At 44.6% G+C, this 22,016-nt stretch overlaps 1 protein-coding gene across 1 annotated transcript in view; it reads left to right on the top strand.

The window, feature by feature from the left end:
- Cc2d2a (coiled-coil and C2 domain containing 2A) overlaps positions 1–22,016 on the top strand; it is a 73,305-nt gene that overhangs the window by 5,476 nt on the left and 45,813 nt on the right. The window contains exons 3-12 of the mRNA XM_036200346.1: positions 1,084–1,144; positions 3,532–3,615; positions 5,841–5,964; positions 13,771–13,859; positions 14,185–14,286; positions 15,513–15,614; positions 16,558–16,731; positions 17,817–17,979; positions 20,405–20,541; positions 21,147–21,278. Coding sequence (XP_036056239.1) covers positions 1,106–1,144; positions 3,532–3,615; positions 5,841–5,964; positions 13,771–13,859; positions 14,185–14,286; positions 15,513–15,614; positions 16,558–16,731; positions 17,817–17,979; positions 20,405–20,541; positions 21,147–21,278 — 1,146 coding nt within the window. The 5' untranslated portion in view covers positions 1,084–1,105. The remainder of the gene's footprint in view (positions 1–1,083; positions 1,145–3,531; positions 3,616–5,840; positions 5,965–13,770; positions 13,860–14,184; positions 14,287–15,512; positions 15,615–16,557; positions 16,732–17,816; positions 17,980–20,404; positions 20,542–21,146; positions 21,279–22,016) is intronic.

Below are 22,016 nucleotides of genomic sequence, written 5' to 3'. Positions count from 1 at the left end.
TAGAAACAAGCAGAGGTGCCAGAAAAGGGCAGTCGGTGAGTGGTCCATGATAACCAGGAAGGAACCTGTTCTAGGAGCCAGGTGAAGAAAGTGTTTGGACAACACCCCTGAGGTTCAGTACTTGAGGAAGAGAACTGACCATCAGACACAGCAATGCAGGAGTCACTAACAGACCCCAGCAAGGGCCAGCACACGGTGTATTAGACCCCAAACATACCCAAAATAATATCGGTTAAGAAAAGAGGTAGTGTTTCTGGGGTGTTACTAAAAAGGCTAAAAATTAGAGCAATGCCACAAAGAGGGGTGAAATGGAGAGAAGGCATTTTTGTGTAAGACAGGTTCTTTTTCTCTTTCTTTTCTTTTTCTCTTTTTTTTTTTTTGTTTTTGTTTTTGTTGTTGTTGTTTTCGAGACAGGGTTTCTCTGTGTAGCTTTGAGCCTTTCCTGGAACTAGCTTTGTAGACCAGGCTGGCCTCGAACTCACAGAGATCCGCCTGCCTCTGCCTCCCGAGTGCTGGGATTAAAGGCGTGCACCACCCCTGCCCGGCAAGACAGGTTATTTTTCAATCTTGTAGGAATAAGCCTGCAGAGCAGGAAGAAATGACTGTCCAGGCAGCCGGGGTGGGGTGGGAGATCACAAGATCCTAGTCCTGGGGAGGGAAGTGATGGGAGCCAGTGACAGCCAAGGGATGGGCTAGGTGAAAGTGGAGACCACACACAGGAGCAAGTGGAAGCAGAGGAGTGCTGGGACCCAGGGGGGCTACAGGAGGTGAGGGGTGCCCTCTCCAGTCTCGTCTCTCTGCTCCCTGAAATGAGAAGGAGATTAAAAATTGAGACTTAGAAGCAAGAAGAGAGGAAAGCCAGAAATGATCCTTTGCAGCTGACTTCCAGCCAAGTTCCATCTGCCCCCCAGGGTGTAGGGGCAGAGAACTGGCATCCCTCCTCCTCTTACTTCCCCATTCCTGCGGTTTACAATACCTGTGGTGGACAGCTCAATCATGTGGGTCAGCTTCAGTCTGCCTATATCAGCAGCAAGAGACACTGATGATTTCATGATGCCTGACCTCTTCCTTGTTCTTTCTCAGTCTGGAAACCATCACAGCCAAGATGAATCCCAAAGAAGAAAAAGTAAAAATAATTTCAGAGGTAAGTCACTGCTTGGCTTTCCCTTGGAATCCTTTGTGGGTAAGGAAGTTAAGTCTGGCAATAAGCATTTATTGCACGTGTTAAAAAATGATGACAAATTAAATTCTGCAAAAGGAGATAGTTCTGAGAACCAGAAGAGGTGTGGGGAGCTGTGCTCTGCACAGTTGCTGGAACCATGAAATGGTGACAGAAGTTATAGAATGTTCAGGTAGAGGTGAGATCTCAGGGTGCCTGCAGGGCTGCATAGCCTTCATCAGAATGAGGTCCTAGAAAAGCTTGCTTGACTGCAACTCGGAGTTGCCTTGCTTGAATATGTCCAATCATTTTGCTGGTCTGTGATTGACTAGGAAGAGCCACTCGCTTGGATTCTCCAAGACAGAACTATCTGTTAGAGACATACACCCCCAGCTAGATTTTAGTTTATTTGCATACTAAATTATCATTTGTTGTATCTGCCAAGTACAGAGGCATCCTTGGGCCAAACTTAGTTTCACTGAACATATGCCAGAACACCCACTCCGAGTGTTCTTTATCTGCCTTTGTTGTGGAAGGAGGCAGATGATGAGGGCTGTGCAACCTTGCATAGCCTGGGGTCTCACCCCTACCTGGATGTTCAGGAACTTTTGACACTGTTTCATGGATCCAGCACTTAGAAGTTCTCACGGTAGGCTACTGGGCCCATCTCAGAGAACACCAAACCTAATAAATCTAACCATTTCTGACAATTGTAGGTTATGAATGAAACCCTGTCTCTACAGTCTGCCATTGCCTGTTGAACAAAAACTCAGACCAGACAAGGGAAGCCACCTACAGAGGAAATTGTAGCCCACATAGCAGAGGCCAGATCTCTCTAAACCCTTATTCCCCTTGAATTAAGGCTCGTGGGGTTTCAAAAACAGAAAACAAAGCCTGTGGGCACTCTTTGTTTTAATTTATGCTTTATTTTATGTGCATTGGTATTTTGCCTGCCTGCATGTCTGTGTGAGTGTATCAGATCCCCTGGAACTAGAGTTACAGACAGCTGTGAGCACAATGTGGGTGCTGGGTATTGAACCTGGGACCCCTGTAAACACAGCCAGTGCTCCTAACCATGGAGACATCTCTCCAGCCCCCTGAGGGCACCCTTAATTAAATCACACAGATTAACCAAATTGTCACGTGCTTGTGAGCCACACACACCTCTGTTGTTCATTCATTTAACAGTCTGAGGTGATATGGCAGTGACAAGATCCCTGTAGCTTCGAGCATCCCCCACAACTCCTACTGGACGTTTTCCCAGTGACTGAGGATTAGGATACTACTAGAAAACAAAAATGACCTAGATTCCTCAATGGTTTGTTCAAAGCCAAAGAAAACTAAGAATTAGACTTTGAGCCATGCCTGCCCACCTGGACATTACCGTCCCCTCGGGGAATCTCTGAACTAAGAGTGGTTCTTCACTAGCAGGTCTGGGGAGAGAAGTGAGGATGAGGCCTCCACTCAGAACTCCAGATAGACAGAGCTCACAAAACCAAAAGCCCGAGCCAAGCCCATTCTCTGGCTGGGATCTCAGCTCTGTCCTCTGCATCTTCCTTGACCCCAATAGCCAACAAGAAAGGGAAATAATGGCGGCGTGGACCAGTCATCTGCATCAGGTTGCTATGAAACTTTACATCACTAACATCCAATTCTGCTCTGCTATCCAATTCTGCTTCAGTGGATTTGGTCAGGCAATAAGAGCCTTGATGTTTCTGTTTGTCTGTTCATCTGTTGTTGGGATCGCATCACTTGGTAACTCAGGCTGGCCTCTAACTTTCTGTATAGCCCAGGCTGTCCTGGTCTTCCCACCTCAGTTCCCGAATGCAGGGATCGCAGGTGTTTACTACATCCAGTCACCTTGCAGTTTCTTGTTCACTCAGAAGTGCTGATGCCAACATTTATAAAACTGCGTTACTGGGAAATGTTAAAGTTGGAGCACCTGGCTATCAGCCTGAGAAGCAGCAAATGGAACCTCAAACATGAGTTCTCTGTGTGTCCTCGCCTCTCTGTCTTGGAAGTTTCACTTCATTGCCACCTTTCTTAGAATGACAGTGGGGACCACATTGTATGTACACTATTGCCCCAGGACTTGGCATGCAGTAAGTGCTCAATAAGTGTTGAAAGCATGAATAAGCACTTGCAACAATACCAATGGAAGTTTTAACCCCATTTCACTTACAATGTTTCAGTTAGAGTGAAAGTTCTCCAGAGCCTGTCTGTTTTGAGAAGAGTGGCTGGTGGATGGCCACTTAGATTTTGTTAATTGTCTCTTTGCTCAACACTGTGGTAGCAGGTTGTAGAGGACAGCTGAGCACCAGAAGAAACTAAATACCTGAAGACTATCTTCTTTTCTTTGTGTTTTGACAAAGGAGTTCACTGGAGAGGATGTGGATGCAGAGGTGGGAAGACAGAAGAAGAATTCAAAGGTCCAAAGACAACAGAGAAAGAAAAAGGTAAGAAATGATGAGAAACTGTGTCTGCCCGTGCAGAATAGTATTGATACATATCACTGATGGGAAGCCTGCCTGCACCTCTGGGAAGCCACACAGATCCCTTTGTGAGGGTGATCTTCATTGTCAGCTTGACACTCATGGAAAGAGGGAAGCTCAACCAAGGAACTGGCCTGTGGGATGTCTGGGGGGCATTTTCTTGATTAATAATTGATGTAGAATGGTCCATCCCACTGTGGGTGGTGTCATCCTAGGTAGTTAGGCCTGAGCTGTATAAAAAGAAGTAGATGAGCATGACCCTGGCAGCAATCCAGTAAACAGTGTTCCTCCATGGCCTCTGCTTCAGTTCCTGCCTTTGGGTTCCTGCATTAACTTCCTGCCCTGACTTCCCTCAGTGATGATCTGCTACCTGGAAGTTCAAACTCTTTCCTCCACAAGTTGTTTTTGGTCACAGCAATAGAAACTTAACGAGAATGCCAACGCAGAAAACATCCCTCCTGGGGGTAGTCATCTCTTGACTTCACTCCTGGAAAGTGTGAGGCAGGGATGTAGGTGGATGGTGTGATGTGTGAGATGCTGGTGTGGCGTATAGAAAGAGTTGGCACTCCAAATAAGGCTATGGCCCTTTTAGGAGTTTTTGTCTGTTGTTTTGTTTTTGTATATGTGTTATCCTCTCTCTTCAGACTCTAGGAAGGAGGGAAGCCTCTGATTTGAGTGCTGCCACTGATGGTCATTGACTATAATCAGCAGTAGATGGCAGTGCAGGATCACAAATCTTAAGAGACTCCCGCTTCCCCCCCCCCCCATCCCAAGTCCCAAATTACAGTTAACTCCTGTCTCCCCAGCCTGCAGCCATTTCTCCCCCACCTTCTCTGCAGGAGTTTTCCTCCTGCGCTGGAAGCATCCCTGCAAGGTAATTCAGTTCCCTTAATAAGGAGCTGCTGTCCTGGAGAAGAAAGGCAAGAAAGGGACAGTTACAAGACAAGAGACTTGGCTGGATTCATCGTTATGCCAGCCTAGGAGGGAGGGAAAGGGGAGCGCCATTTTGAGCTAGCAGTCACATGATGAGACTGCGGGAGAGGAAGAGTGGACCTGGGAGGTGGAGGGGGGACTGAAAGAGTCAGGGACCAACCTTCCTGCCGGCTCCCAGGAACTCTGCCTGTTTCCACGAGGGAAAGCAGGGAAGACAAGAGCCTTCTACCTTCCCTACAGGCTGAATCTAGCCACAGGGGAAGGCACAGGGGACCGAGGAGCTGCCAGAGCACAGGAGCCAGCCACTCTGCCCACTCTAGGAGACTAAGGGACACCCACAGCCTCAGAGTGTCCTGAAGTTCTTAGCAGTTCAGCCTGTCTGTTTGCTCTGCAGCCCTGGGGTAGGGGCGTACGGGGGGGGGGGGGGGGCTGTGGTGTCATATAAAAAGTACATTAGAACCACTTAGTGAGCAGAGAGTAACCAAAGATGAAGCTGCCTGGCATCTTTGGACCAAAAGGGAATGCCCCAGGCAATGTAGCAACTCTCGGTGGCTGAGTTTTCAAAGCCTGATTTCACAGGCACCCTTGTGTTCACTTAATCTGCTCTAGAGCCTTGATCCCAGACACGGTTTTATTCAGATGCTCCCACCCTTCTGAGTGATCTATTTCCATCAGGATCTCTGTGCTGCAGTTCCCCATGCATAGCAATGACTTTACAGATAGGGCAGAGCTGCAATTCCCAGTGCATAACAATGCTTTTACAAAGAAAGTATGGATATGCTTGCCCAGGGCCCATAGGTAGGCTGAGTTGGCTGTGAGCTTTAGTCTGCCTGGCACAGAGGTATCCTTAATAGTCCTGCTTCCTTAAGACTTTGAGGGAGATACCACAGTCTATTCCCAGGGGCATCCAGTGTGGAAAGAGTATCGGCCACATTAGCCAGTGACACTTGAACAGGTCTTTCCTGTCTATTTGGGGTTGGAGATGAAGTCTTCTTTTGTGATCCTCTGCATAGCTGTAAGCTTTTTCTCCCTAGCAAATGTGAAAATTGTTTTATTTCGGGATGCCTTGACCACTATGATGGGACACCTCCTCGCAAGCACTCAGGCTGACTTCAGTGACCTGAGCAACAGGGTCACCGTGCACAGCATGTAAAGTACTAAGGTCCAGCCCTTCTACAGTGACCCCACCACTTTGTAAGAAAGGGGCTGAACCAACTGAGTTCCTGGCATCTCAGAAACCTCTCATCTATCCACAGCCACCCGCCACTCCCCCTGAGGAAATGGTGTCAAACAAATTCCAAGATGGTGGCCAGCCGGAGATGGTGGAAGAAGAGCCTGAGACCAACCTCCTGAGCTTGACAGCCCGGCGGGGACCGCGGAGTGAGTGTCTTGCCTTCATTCAGTTGGTAGTTATTAACTGCCATCCACAAACCCAGTATTGAGCAATATGGGGCTTGATTAGGAGTATTGTTTCTACGTATGACCAGGGGTAAGGCTGCCTGAATAGGACCAAGCAAGAGGGAATGTTGTGATTCTCAGAGGTTGAGCTTGGGAAGCCCCTCTTTAAGAGGGTTCCACTCACTTTGCCACACCTCTGTGGCTCAATTTCTAGAGCAGCATCAGACTAGAAGACAAGACACACAGCTGGGGGGCTTCGCTACGTCCAGGAAAGGTAGACGCAGTAACTGAAGTAGAAATAGCACAGATAATCCCGCATGTCAGAATTCAAAGGAGAGTGACAAAGAGGAGACACAGGCTTGAGTAGAGCAGAACAAGCATCATGAAGAACGGAGGGGAGTTTTTGAGGCTACTCACCCTGCACCATACTTACACTCAGCCAATGCACGCTAACTTTCTACTTCTGGGAACTGTGGCAAGGAAGCTGGGGGGTGGCTCAGTGGGAAAAGCACTTAGTCGTGCAAGTGTGAAACCTGGAGTTTGAATCCCCAGAACCCATGTAAAGCTAAGCATGGGAGTGCATATCTGTAATCCCAACACTCCTCTGTTAATTACCTTCTATGAGCGGAGGAGACAGGAGAATCCCTCAAAGCTCACGGCTCGGCTAGCCTGGCATACGGGTATGCCAGCAGCAAAGATACCCTGTTTCAAACAAGGTAGAAGGTGAGGATGGATACCTGTGGTTTGTGATGGGTTCACTGAGGCAAGCTCACACCTGCACTCAGACACATAGATGTGCACACACATATGTAAATATGATTTTTTTTTTTTAAGAGCCTTGGCCAGTCCTTGGACTTCACAACGTTTGTCCTTGTTCATACAGTGAGCATCTCTCATTGTGAATCCACTGTGGGGAAAACCACTGCCCTTCACTGGAAACCTTTTCGGCAAAGTGGATTAGATAAGAAATGTGCACAGTCCTTATGTTCGTGCACTGTGGCAGAGCTGGGGAATGGAGTAACCATTAGACATCAGAAGCCTTTGGAAGCGGCTGACCTAAGTCCAGCCTGAAGAAAAGTGTGGCTCCAACAGCATGGAAGCAACATGCAATTAGAGCTGCCAGGAATCCCAGAAAAACAGACTAAGACTGGCCCCCAAATAGCTGTTCTTTTTTCTACATGCCTTTGTCAGCTTGGGCCGTCCTAACTAAATATCATAGATTGTGTGACTTAAATTCAGAAGCATATTTTACTCACTGACTGCAACACGGGACTCCATGGCTTTGACTTAGCAACAGGGCAAGTGGGGCTGCCATTTTCAGAGGAAATGGACAGCAGGACTTGTATGAGGACCGGTAACCAGGAATAAAGATGGAGAGTGTGAACCGCTTCTTCAGGTGGACATGGATTTATGGACATAGGAATCTGGTGGTTGGAGAGAGGGGCTGGGGCTGGAGAAGGGTTCCTCAACCTTCCATCTAGAGCAGTCCCTTCTCCCTCCACAATACATACAGTACACACCTTTCAGTACACTCCTCACCTCCTGAGCATGCTCCTGAGGGATGCTGGGAAAAGACTGCTCTGCTAAGACAGAATCCTCCTCATGGCAGATTACACTGTGTCCACTCCATTGATTGGGTCACCCTTCAGTGCACAGAAGTTTTCAAAGTTTGATGTAGCTCCTCTTATTATTTTGCTGTTGACGCCTGAATTTTTAAAGAGATTTTATTTATTTTATGTATGTGAGTTCTCTACCTATTTATGCCAGATGAGAGTATCAGGTCCCATCATAGATGGTTGTGAGCCACCATGTGGTCATTGGGAACTGAACCGAGGATCTCTGGAAGAGCAGCCAGTGCTCTTAACCGCTGAGCCATCTCTCCAGCCCCCAACACCTGTATTTTTAATACTTCATTGTCCAAGAAGTCATGGCCCAGTTCAATGTCATAAATCTTTTCCCTTATCCATTTTGAGTTAAGTTTTGTTTGTTGGGTAGAGATCCAATTTCGCCTTTTATTTATTAATTAATTTTATTATTTACATTGTTGGCAGGTGCATGTTGTGCTTTAGCACACATATGGAGGTCCAAGGACAACTTGTGTGAATCAGTTCTCTCCCTCCACTCTAGGTCCCAGGGATAGAACTCAGGTTGTCAGGCTTGGTGGTAGGGGCCTTTACCGGCTGAACCCATCAGCTCCCAGTATCTTGCTCTTGTCTTTGGACATGGGTTTTCCTAACTCCATATGTTGGATACAGTACTTTCCTAGGGAATGGTCTTGGCATATCTGTTGAGGATCATCTGACCGTTAAGTCATGTATTTATTGCTGGGTTCTCTATTCTGCTCCATGGGTTTATACTTCTGTCCTTACGCTACTACCATGCCGTTTTGATGATGTTAACTTTGGGATGGGTTTTGGAATTAGAAAGTGTGAAGCCTTTCAAAACTGCTTTAGCCATTCACAGTCCTCTCATATTTCTTAAGCACTTCAGGGTAGACATTTCTATTTTTGCAAAACAAAAATCATTGTGGTTTTCACAGGAATTATGATGGTAAATTTAGAGGTGGTTTGGGTAGTATTGACATTTTAACAACACTGAGTCTTTAAATCCACAAACATACGGTTCTTCCATTTATTTTTCTCATCTTTAATTTGTTTTAGCAGAATTTGGTTTTGGGGTGCGTAAGCCCTTTACTTCCTTCATTGACTTCCTTCTAAATGCATTACTTAGTTTTTGATGCTATTCTAAGTAGAATTGTTTTCTTAATTTCATTTTGAGTTGTTTGTTGTTAATATATGCAAACGCAACTGATTTTTTTGTGTGTTGGTTTTGTATCCTGCAACTTTTGCTGAATTTGTGACTGACTCTAACAAGTCTTTTGTGGCATTACTAGAATTTCTTTATACCAAATCATGTAATCACTAAATAGAGATCATTTGACTTTTAACATCCCAATCTGGGTGACTTTTTCTTTCTGTTTCTTGCCTGATTGCTTTGTGTAAGAGTCCCAGTATTATGTTGAAATAGCAAAAGCCGTTATCTTTCTTTGGTTCTGATCTTAGAGGGGACAAAAAACTTTGAGAATTGAATATGGTTAAAATTGTTCCTTCACTTTCTAGGTTATGAACATTTTTATACTGAAGAAGTATTAAATGTTGTCAACCATCTTTTCTGTGTCAGTTGGGTTGATCGTGTGGTTTGGGTCCTTATTCTGTGGTGTGTTATATCAGTTGCTTTTCATATGTTGAACCCTCTTTGTATGACTCCTCCTGTCCCCCTTTTTAAATGTTATGGAGAAGTTGTATGTTTGCAGTCTGAGCCCATGGGAAAGGCTTGTTAACTAGACCTAAAGCTACTGTTCTATAAATGAATTGTGAGGCAATTCTTCATAACTACTTAACAAACATTATTTAGTGTATTTCCCGGGTGAAACCTCCAATTTTGTGTTCTCTCCAGCCCTGATATGAAATTTTACATGTGTGGACAATGCTGAGAAAATATGGGACTTTTCGGTTTACCTGAAGCTTTTACTCTGGACAGAAGAGCCATGAGTGTGTAGAGAAACAGATATATCAGATATGTCTGAAAATGTTAAGAATCTAAGACTGTTCTGAGCTAGGCAGTGATGTAGCAGGCACCATGCTAAGGCCTTTACATATGCTGTATTATTTAATTTTCTAAGTAATCCCATCCTGGGGCATTGTTTAGTTGATCAAGATCTGGGGAGCATTAACAGCAAGAAGTGATGGAAGCAGGTTCCAGCTCTCATCTGCTGACCTCTATCTGACTTGCTGCCTATTGCATTGCTGTAGACCCACAGACTTAACCTGGGGTTATCTTTAGACTTAACAATTCAATCAAGTACTATAAACCTAGCAGTAGTTGTTGCTAGCCCATTGGGAACTCCTAAAAAGGGGCACAGAGCCAGCTAGACTCTTCATTGGACTGTAAGCCAACTGTTCCTGATCTTTTTCCAGAAAGAGTAACAGTGTAGCACAAATCTTAAAAGGTCTTATTAATAAAAAACAAACTCAGAGCCAGGTATTGGGGTGAACACTGAAAGATCAGAGAAACAGAACCAGCCACAGCTAACCTCACCTTGCCAACTCCTCAGCTGATCTCATTTCCTCAAACTGGGAGCTTCTGAGTCCTCATCCAAATGGATCTCAGCTGAACTGCTGCTCAAAAGCCTAAAAGCTTAGCCAGGCTCTAGTTCCTGGTCCTCACACATTATATACCTTTCTGCTTCCTGCCATCACTTCCTGGGATTAAAGGCATGAGTCACCATGCCTGGCTGTTTCCAGTGTGGCTTTGAACTCACAGAGATCCAGATGGATCTCTGCCTTCAGAATGCTAGGATTAAAGGCATGTGTGCTACCATTTTCTGGCCTCTATATCTAGTAGCTGTTCTGTTATCTGACCCCAGATAAGTTTATTAGGGTACACAATATATAGGGGAACACAATATCACCACATAACAGAGTCCTCTCCTTCTTCCAAAAATAACACATTTCCTATTGGATTGTTGTTGTTATTGATAGATTCTGCTCTGTATTCCGGCCTTGTTCTGGCATAGGTGTGCATGCTCACTTACCACTCGGAGCAGACTGTGTTCCACATCTTTCCACTGGATCTGTCCACCTAGATGGAAATGCATGACTCTTACCATGACTCTTTGCTTCCCAAACCTCACATAGGTCTGGACCACCCATCAGCACTTTCACCATAGAGCTTCACCTTGACTATAACCTTCCGTCACCTCACTATAACATTTGTACATGTCTCCCACTATTGTCAAGGTCAGACAACATTCAGAGACTGAGAGACTCACACCTGTGACCACATGGCCTCTCCCATGCACATGTCTATGCAGTAAAACTTCTGGCTTCTAATTTGCTCATCTAAGATACAAATGGTTCTGACATTCCACTTAAGAAAGAATTTCACTGAATGAACACCAGTTGCCAATCAAATAAGTGTCTAGTTTCAAAGCATGCACATCCCTCATGAGTCCACTTGGCACCATCTTTTAACATAGTAATGATCAAATGTGAAGTCATTTCTCACACACATCTGCTTTTTGTTTTCCATTCATTCTTGCCAGTCTCTCTGATTAAAGTACCACTTTGGAACCAATTTCTCAGTATTGGTGGAAAAGAAAAGACAGTGAAATTTGAGTCAATGAAATAGATGATTTATTTAGACATGCATTTTCAAAGTCATCAAGACCTGGAGAGACAGACACAGGAAACAAATTTTCTAATGTTAGAGCCAGAACTGCCTGAAGGAGTGAGGCTGGGTTACCGTGGAGTGTCTGAACAAGAGATGAGTATGCTAATCAAAGGAATTGCACAACATAGTTTCAATGCCCTAAAAAAAAATAATAATAATAATCTATGCTTCTCTGATTTCATCCCTCCTTCTTCTTTATTCTTAGCAATTGCTAATCTTTAAGACCAATATATATGTATGTGTATGTATATGTGTGTATATCTATATCTATATTTTTAAAATTTATGCTGAGAAAGACATTTAGAGGTTTCTAAGATTTCCTGTTCTGCTTGGTGGCATGTCATCTCCCCAGCTAAACTGTGAGCGATGTGATGGGAAGACCCTTGGCGGATGCTTTTGTATCTGGTCAATGGTAATGACTCATTAGTCGAGAGGGAGTATATACACCTAGCCATGGGGGACATTACACTTTAAACGGTACTTCAACTCATGAAGCATTCCATATGTTTAGGTAACGAGGAGAGCCCAAGGAGGGGATGCTTGGCTCTCCCAGGAAAGGGGAAATAGAGTAGATCTGGTTGGACTGAGAATGGGCATGGGAACTTGAGGGAGCAGGTTGGGGGGTGGGCAGAGGGGGAGCGTGCTGAGAGAGATGACTGGAAAGGGGAAGAACAAAGTTTCCATATCCTCACATGCAGAGGATTGTTAGACGGCATGAATGAACTTACAGATAACGAGAGAAATCTAGGACTAAAATACAGTCACTGTCACTGTACCAGTGTGGCCAGAAGCATTGTCTCCTAGCAAACCCCTCAGCCTGGAGCTACATGAGCCTTGTGTTCCCAGATGGCTTCCAGACCTCTGTACTCTTTCCTATCATCTGCACTCCCTGTGCCCCATTTCTTTCTTTATACATTCCTTTTTTTTTCCTTTGAGCTGAGGATTGAACCCAGGACCTTGCACTTGCTAGGCAAGCACTCTACCACTGAGCTAAATCCCCAACCCTCTTTATACATTCTTAATATGATGCTAAACACTTTCTTTCAATTTTTCTCTTTCCCTGGGTAAGTGGCTCAGATATTTATGCCCACTGCACCCCAAGCTTCCCCCTGGAAACTGCCAGCCTGTCTCCCCTCCTCACCTGTTTCTCTCTCGGTAGCATCACAATCTTGATGCCTCAGTCAACTCTTAGCATCCTCTCCTTCTCCTTTATTCTCTAGACCAGAGTCCTCCTGAGCATAGTTGAATCACATACTACTTGGACTTGCTCAGGTTCTGACTCACTAGGTTTGGCTGTGACTAACTGTATTTAAAAGTTCCAGATCTGGCTGCTATTGAGAACCATGGATTGCATCCTAGGTACCAGTCTCCATGTTCTTCTCTACTTTTCTTCTCTCTCTCTCTCTCTCTCTCTCTCTCTCTCTCTCTCTCTCTCTCTCTCTCTCTCTCCCTTCCCTTTCTCTCCCTCCCTTTCCTCCTCTTCCCTTCTCTCTCCCTCCCTCTCCTCCTCTTCCCTTCTCTCTCCCTCTCTCTCCCCCTTTCCCTCCCCCCTCTCCTTCTCCCGATCCCTCCTTCCCTCCCTCCACTGACCTTCTCTCCTTATGATATCACCAGGACATCCTGGCTGGTGCAGCTTCTGAAAACACTGCTGACATCGACTCTGCTTTCTCCACCTGCTTCAAGACTTTTACAGGAAGCAGAGTCAAGACTCCTTAGCAGGACATTAAAGCTCCCCATCACTTCACCCCTAAATCCTCAAACTTACCTGCTCCAGCTTCCCATTCTAATTAGCTTAACATTCTACCCACCAAACACCATATTTCCTATATTTCTCTCAGGATATTATCGGGCTATCAAAGAACAGAACTGAGACCAAATCTCAAGCATTCTGTTTTCTAAATACGTGGTTGGGGAAGCCAGTCATTTGTCACGGGTGACCTCACTATCTTCATCAACAATGATACTCAGTTTTGATAACACCTGAGCTTGGAGTTATCATCTGGTGATGATGCAGCGAGGATGCTGTGGAGACTTACACAACTCATTCCATACACAGTACTATACCCAACACATGATAGTTGCGTACTTGTTCAAGTGGTTTTCCTCTGTACTCAGTAATATCTGTGATATGTACATTATCTCAGTGACACAGCCAGGGGCTACTGGTAGGTCTTTAGGAAAAGGTCGCTCTAGTTGAAGAGGGGATTGAACCCTGAGACCTACCCATTCACCCAGAAAGTGACAGGTTGGAATCCAGTGCTGACTGAGTCGACAAGTATTTGTGTGCCTGTAACAGTCAGGAGCCACTCATTCAAGTCTTTGTTAAACCAGAGTGACAGTCCCTAGCGGGGCGGGGCAGAGTTCTCCATGTCAGTCTCCAAGAAGCCAATTCATATACTTCCACCATCAAAGTGGCTTCAGCACTGTGGCCTCTTTGCTTATGTGCAGATCTATATGAGCAAAATTATATCCCTTTTTATGTTTAATTTACCCCTGAGGAAAAAAAAGTGTTTACAAGTAACTTTACTTTACTTTGTTTGTTTGTTTATGTTTAAGGCTTACCTCCCATCCCTTCAGCATCCAGAACAGGCTTTGCAGAATTTTCCATGAGGGAACGCATGAGGGAGAAGCTTCAGGCTGCAAGGGTAAGAGAGGCAGAGTGAATGTTCCCTTCAGGGCTGATTGTAGTTTTGGGTGGTTAATGTTGCCTGCTTTGTATGCTCCAAACTGTGTGAAGCTGAGAGCCATTCAGTCTGTCCTTCAAGTCCTAAATGTCAACATACTTCACATTGGCACAGATGAAAATTGCACCAGAGAATGGCGGTCATTTTTCTAAACCATTTTCCTTGCTCTGATCCCTACAGAGGGGCAGCGTGTAATTGTTTTACTGACTTTTCCTTATTGAGATGGCAGCTAAGATTCTCTAATAATTGCTTATATATAATAATACTTTCCTATTTGGCTTTTTAGTCCAAGGCAGAAAGCGCATTGCTGCGGGATGTCCCCACCCCGAGGCCCCAGCGCCTGCGCAGTCCCAGTGAGAGAGAAACAGAGACTGAATTTGGCACAGAGGTGAGACATGGGTTCTTTCTACTTTGACATGAGGTTCCTCTACTCTCTGGCCCTACTTTCCACTTCTTCACAATCGGACAAAACTACAAGGGAATTCTTGGTATTGTTTATGGACTGAATTAGCATGCATTAACAGTAGCAGATACATAGTAGGTCCTCTCAGGTGGGACGTTTCTTGGTTTTCTTCCTGAACTGGATCCAGGGCCTTGCACATGCCAGACAAGTACTCTACCAATAGCTTACATCATTAGTCTCCCTTGGTATATGTTCTCTAAATATAAGCTATTCTTACAGGCCTCAGCCAGAGAGATACCAATATTACAAAACCTGAAAAATAGCCAAAATCTGAATCAACCCTGGTCCCAGGATGATAACAGGACCTGAGGCTCAGTGACAAAGATGGCCCTTGAGCCCTGGGTGCTATGCTGGACTTATACTCAGTCATAATTGATGCCTTTTTTAATAGACTAGAAATGATCTTCTGTGAAATGAATGATTTGTAGATTTACAGAATAAAATAAGCCTTTTCATTTGGAGGCCTATTAAGTCTAAAGTTTTCTTTGTTGTTGTTTAGTCTTAGCAGAGCAGGGGGAAGTAAGAAAACATTCAACCTCCCCACCTACAGCTATATCTGAAGCCTGTGGCCACAGCACCCTGTAGAATGACAAGATGTTCAAAGACTAGAAGATAAGCTGTTAGAGGACCACCACTCTGGTTTCATTTCTGTAACAGTTATAAAATCAAATCTCTGACAAAAAGCAATTTCAGGGCGCAAAGGCTTATTTAGCTCATAATTCTAAATCATAAGCCATCATTGTGGAGAAGTGAAGGCAGGAGCTTAGAACATCACATCCACACGAAAAACAAAGAATAAATGCACAGCTCCTTGATTGCTTATTTGCTGTTTATACTCAGCTTTCATCGCTCTTATATAGTTCAAGACTCCTTGCCTAGGGGATGGTGCCACCCACAATGGACTTTGTCTTCCTACATAATCAACAATCAAAACCTCTCACCCACGCCCTAACACATACACACAGACAGGTCCAGGCGCCCATCTGACCTAGACTCTCTAAATTATTAAGACTGTCTTCACAGATGACTGTTTTTGTCAAGTTGACAGTTAAGTCAGGACAAAGGCTAACCCTCAACTTACAAAACTCAGAATAATCTTAATTTCTGGATTTCTTTTGCTTAAATGTGTCATTTTCTTCCTCTTCACAAAGCCAAATAAAGAGGTAGGAGGGACTCAACAAGAAGATGACTCCCAGCGCCATTCAAGATTTAAGCTCCGTGGTTCTGCACATAAAATCAAGTCAAAACCCCAGGTTAGAAATTTTGTCTTTAAAAATCATGTTTGTTTTTTTTTCTGTTTTTCAAAAATACCTAATCACAGATGCATATCTACACAACTGACCCCTGTTGCCATGCTGACTACAGATAGGGGGTGGATTTCTACTTTTAAAGTCCTAGAGGCGAGATTAAAATACTGCCCCATTGTGGGGAGAGGGGAGGGGTACAAGGAAGACAGGGAATGATGAGAGGTTGCTCCCCAGCTTCCATGATGGAGAAGAAATGAGGGTACCAACTCAAAAACCCAAACAATAACTGTCATTTGTTAAAAAGACAAAGAGAACCCACATTATTATAGGTTATTATGGTAACCTCTCATTATTAAACAAAATTATCTCTGCATTGGTTCATAGAACAATGAATATACTGTTTGACACTTTTAATAATCTTTCCTGGAACGCTTTATTTATTTATTTATATATATTTATATATATATATATATATATATATATATTTACTATATTTTTATGCTTACTGGGTTGTAATTATTCATTTTTTTTAACTAGAGCTGGGGAAAGATGGCTCAGCTACTAAGAACATTGGCTGCTCTTCTAGAAGACCCAGGTTCAGTTTCCAGTGGCCACATGGCCACTCACAATCATGTTACTCCAATTCTAGACAATCTAATGACCTCTTCTGGCCTTGGTGGGCCCTGTATGCACATAGCACACATATATACAGGCAAAACACTCATCCATATAAAATAATATTTTAAAAAGTAATTAGAATTACTGATTTTAAATGCTCAACAACTGCCTCCTGATCTTGTTAAAATTTGTGACCTGTAATTCGGTTAACCTTCAGCAAAGACAATACAGTCAACAGGCCTCCGTGAGCTGTGCTAGCATCAAGCCAGTTGATTGTGTAGGGTTCATTCAGTTTCCCCACCTAAGCTGCTTGCTCTCTGTTTCTCTGCAGCCCCCTCCTGGCTTCCCCTCTGCAGAAGAGGCCTATAATTTCTTCACTTTCAACTTTGATCCTGAACCAGAGGAATTAGAGGGAAAAACACAAGTAAAAGATGGAGGCAGAGCCCATCAAGAGGACCAAGAAGGAGAAGAAGAAGCATGCGCACAAGAGAGAGCAAAGAAAACGGTATCTGATACAGTGATGGTGTGGAGGGGGAGCCTGGGAAAACAGATGAGGAGGAAAGGAGCTGGGGAGGAGCCTACAGCACCCCACAGGACAGCTCACCCTTGTCTTGGTTGGAAGCAGGAGGACCACTATGGGATGAGAATTGACCTCACTTGATTTTTCTGTAGCCTTTGACACAGCCCACACATTGGGTAGCAAGGGCCTTGATTAAATCTACCCATCTTTTCTTGTGAGGGAAGAAAGGGAATAGTTTGGTTTGAGGGTTTTCTTGCTAGACTTTGCACAGTGGTTATTCTGCATTTCATACTCAGAGGACTTGGATCCAGAAGGCAAATGAGACAGACCTGCCTCTCACCCACAGCCTGACAAGAAAGTTAAGTTTTTGTGCCAAATACCATCCCTGAGTATAAATTATGGGAGGTAACTCTGAACCCAGGTTCTTTAAGCAAATGTTTTCAAATAAGCATCTTCAAAGGCTGTGAGCCCTGTGTGATTTTAGGATTAGTGTTGTTTGGGTTACCATGTCTGAGATGGCTTCCTCTGGGGTACAGTTTTCCAGGTAGGTGGAATAGCAAAAAAACACCAATGAAAACCCACCTGTGAAATATAAAAGGTCACCTTCATCTTCAAAGAAGCAAAAGGGAAACACAGTGTGTGTGTGTGTGTGTGTGTGTGTGTGTGTGTGTGTGTGTGTGTGTGTGTGTAAATGTGGATAGGGATGTGTCACAGTACTCTTGTGTAGGCCAGAGGTCTTTAGATGTTTCTCATCACCTTCCACCTTGCTTGAGACAGAATGCATGTTGTTTGTCCACTGTGTGTGGCAGGCTAGCTGGCCAGTGAACCTGTCCCTGCATCCCATCTCCCTGTGGGATTACTGCAATTACAGATGTTCTCATTACACACCTAGCTTTTATGTGTGCTCTAGGGACTTGAACTCGGTCCTCAGGCTTTACCCATTTACCTGGAAAATACAGTTTTGTCCTAAGATGTGTTACGTTTCATGGGTTTTGTATTAGTAATTGTTTTCCCAAGTCTGCCAAGGATCTTGGTGTAACTTTTTCTTGTTACTTTTCAATGTTGTGTAGGAAGAGGAAGAGCTGCTTAATGGTAAAGATGCCGAGGACTTCCTGTTGGGCTTAGATCCCACAGCCCATGACTTTGTGTCAGTCAGAGCTGCAGAGTACGAAAGTGCCCACATTCGGCTGCAGAAGGAAAAAGAAATCCTCTTCGTGCCTAGTCGCCTGACAGGTGCTCACTATTTCTTTCCATGCTCAGCTTGGACACTTTCATTTCCTGCAGATGGAAATGCCTGGCATATAAAGACCACCCTTTTCCAGAGCTGATTCTAGGTTTGAATATGATTTACTGATTAACAACCATCTTTGGGGGATGGGGAGATGTCTCAGTAGCCTGCAAGCTTGACAACCTGGGTTTGGATTCTGTCATCCACATAAAGAGGCAGGCAGGGTAGCACTCACCTGTAATCCCAGTGTGGGGAAGTGAAGGCAGTTGGATCCCAGGAGCTGGTTGGCCAGGTGAGCTCTAGGTTCCGTGAGAGAACCCACCCCATCTCAAAAACAATGCACACATATTCACACTCACCTGAGCACATGCATATACTTGCTCTGTGGCCAAGCAAGAGTGGAAGAACAGACTTCAACCAGGAGCCACTTCCCTTGGTGCCTTGGCTGAAGAAAGGAAGAAATAAAAAGTGCATAAAAGATGCCTTGGGGCATCACTGAGGAGATAATAAGGGTGAATGGCCAAATGCAATGACCAAATCCCATAGCCTCTGTCCAGTTGCTGTTGCTATTGTAGATAATAGTAGTTTTTAAAGGAGCATGTGATTACCCTAGAAGTGCAGGAAAAGTACCTTTCCTAATTTACTTTTGCTGGGACAGTAGTATATCCATGACAAATAAGGATACATATATTGGATGAGCAAGCAAAACTATTTTAATGAAAACTTTCAGATGCTCTCAGATTAGTGCTGACCTGCCGTTTTAGTATGAATGAATGTTTTATTGAATGAACAAATGTTTTAGATGAATAAAGAATGATAAATAAGCTTGCCCCATGTTTTTGGAGGACCAGAGGAGAGTTTCCTAGAAATGGGTGTTTCTGGTTTTGAGGATTGGACTATATAGGAAATACAGTGTCTGATGGCCACACACAGGCAAGACGGCATGGTCAGGTACTTACTGTCATTCAGAGTGAGATAATTATGAGCCCTGTAAACATAACTCTTAGGTTTCATCCTGACCCCACAGCCATCCTATCTTGCCTTTTCTTCTATCTTCTCTACGCCACTCTGTTGCAGCAGGCCCCACGGCCTTGATGGAATCTAAACCCTGCCGGAGTCCCTCCCCAGCACAGAGCCCCAAGCTCCTCCCTGTGATCTGAACAGTTCCCCTTGCTCTTCCCTGCTATCCTGTGCCCCCTCTGGATACACCATGGCATTCCAGGAGCATGTTTGTTTCCCAGTATGCACAGCCTTCAGTACCCTGGCTGAAGGGTAGAAATGCATTCTGTGAAAGGTCATTAGGTGAATTTATAGTTGTGTGAAGGTCACACTGTGTACTTATGCAAACCCAGGTGGTATAGCATCATATACATCTGGGTTGTGTTGTATAGCCCATGGCTCCTAAGAGAAGACCAGCATAGCTGGTCACCATGCTGATACTGTAGGGACTCTAGGCTAAGTACAGGGATGCTTGTATGGGAAAGCTATGAGCTCCATTGTAATTTCATACAATTGTGGGCAGAACATCTCTCATGGAACCACTGTGCAGTTCATGTGAATGACTGCACATGTCCCACCCTAGCAGGATGTCCCCTCCTGCAGAGCACGTTCCCATATCAACACTGAGCAGACTCCTTGTATCTCGAGTTCATCCCTTCCCTCCCTAAGTTCCTATCAACCATATGTCTCTCCATCAGATATACTCTGTAGTAGCATCCTGTAGACCTTGCCTCTGTCACTGCCTGTTGCCTCTACTGCCACCTAAGTGACTCCACACTGCATCAGTCTGGCCTGGAGTCCGGAGTCTCATGAGCATCTGTCACTAGGTTCTTAGCAAAGATCTACGTTTTATGAATTAAAACAGAAAAACAGAGTGCACTGACAATCTAGGTCACTATCACTTCACTCAGAGAGACTTTTTGTCTTCAGTGCTGGACATCATCCCCAGGTCCTTCCACATGTCAGCCCCAATTTCTACACCAACTGCATTCCCAGGCGGTGAGCTTTTTAGTTTGCAAAGTATTTCCTTGTACTTGACATCATCTAATCCTCCCAGGAGTCCAGTGAAGGAAAACTATTAGTTCTTGTACAAAAGAAGAGAGCTCCAAGGGCCTGGTCTGAATTCACTAGGCTAAAAAGCAGTAACTCAAACTCCCATACCCGGCCCTTCGCTCAGAACATCATGGTCTTCTCAGAACTGCTGTGCTCGGTCCTGAATTATTTAGGTGCTGTGTCTTAATTATACAAGTCTATATGATACTGCAGATTAACACATTCATCTTTCGCTTGGTTCTGCTTCTAGAAACTAATTTGGAAAATGTGTTTTTTTCCGTAAACAAAATCTCCGATGCTTGTTTTAATCCCCCAAATGGCACTTTGTAGGATGACGCTGGCACTCATGTCTGCTGTATTTATTTGTGAACTCCCTAGTGCCGACCTATAAAAAGCTTCCTGAGAATGTGCAGCCCAGATTCCTAGAAGATGAAGGTCTCTACATTGGGGAAAGACCAGAGGTGCCACGTTCCAATGAGAACATCATGGAGAACAGACTGCTGATTCAGGAGCCAGTGAGTGGGGATCTCACCCCCCAAGGAGCCTGGCACCTGGCACCATGGGCTGGACTCTTCTCCTCTATAGAGTTTGTCAAGAAAAATTGGTTCTTTCTGGTGTTTGTTTTGTTTTGTTTTGTCTTCTTTGTCTCTTAGTATATTCTAAGACCCCCCAAACAATACCACCTCTCAACTGCTCAGAGCACATCTCCTGTCGAGTAGGTGCCGACATTTTCCCAGGCACGCCCCCCCAAAAAAAACAATTTTTTTGTTTTTTGTTTTAATTTGTTTTTTTTTTTTTTTGGTTCTTTTTTTGAGACAGGGTTTCTCCGTGTAGTTTTGGTGCCTGTCCTGGATCTCACTCTGTAGACCAGGCTGGCCTCAAACTCACAAGGGCTTGGGTTAAAACTGTGTACCACAATGCCTGGCCCATTTACTTGCTGTTAATAGTGGGGGTGTTAGTGAAGAATCAATTTCATGGACACAGAAACTTTTAAAGTTCTTTTAGGGTCCAAATGACACACGAAATAACGTAACCAAAACAGAAACTGCATGCAAATGTTTCACAACATATTTTCTGCCCAAACATAAAGAATATGTCCTTCTCTCTGCTTGACTCACAGGGGAGGAAGTGGTTTGGAGATGATGGCAGGATCCTGGCACTGCCCAGCCCCATCAAGCCTTTCCCCTCAAGGCCATCCCTGTCCACACAGGAGCAAAGCACTAAGGCCGAACTGGAGACTTTGTACAAGAAGGTAGGCATGCCCTCTTCCCTTTCATCCCTTGCTAATGCGTGAAATTGAAGTTGCTTACGGAACAGCTGGAGTTGAGTTCATAACTTAGTACTTAGATCCTTTTTAAATAAGTCATCACCTCACACCGGAAGCCCAAGTAGCAGTTGTATGAGTGAGTCTAAGTCTGCCCACCTGATCCCAACTCACACAGGCATGAGTGTCCTGGCTAGGAAGGGCAGTCAGTATCATCATTTGCATAATCACGGTAGCTGCTCTTTTCTTCCCATTTCTTTTTCCCCTTCCTTTCTCTCTGTAGTTACCTGTACTGGAAGACTGTTTCTTCCTTCTCCCTTCCTAGGATCTAAGGGAGGTTTTTTCTGCTTGCACAACCCTTTTACTCTCCTATCTGAAGCTCTCTATCAAACTGCCTGATTACCACTCATTGGGTGAACTTGGTCCCCAATCTCTTTCTGTGCCTGGATTCTTCCCCCTATCCCCCACCCCACACCCCGACCCCTGAGCTGAGGACCGAACCCAGGGCCTTGTGCTTGCTAGGCAAGCACTCTACCACTGAGCTAAGTCCCCAACCCTGTGCCTGGATTCTTTGTCTATAAAGTAGGGTTAGCAATAGTGCCTATCTCCTAGACATTCTGTGCAGACTAAATGAGATAATATGTGCTAGCGTGACAAAATATCTGAAGCCCAGAACGTTATGAAGAAAAGATGTTTACTCATCTCATAGTCCTAGGGGTCAAAGAC

This window comes from Onychomys torridus, chromosome 10 (assembly GCF_903995425.1).
Source record: "Onychomys torridus chromosome 10, mOncTor1.1, whole genome shotgun sequence".
Classification (NCBI taxonomy): domain Eukaryota; kingdom Metazoa; phylum Chordata; class Mammalia; order Rodentia; family Cricetidae; genus Onychomys; species Onychomys torridus.
Note: the sequence above shows the minus strand (reverse complement) of the source record. Positions and strands in the feature narration are given on the sequence as shown.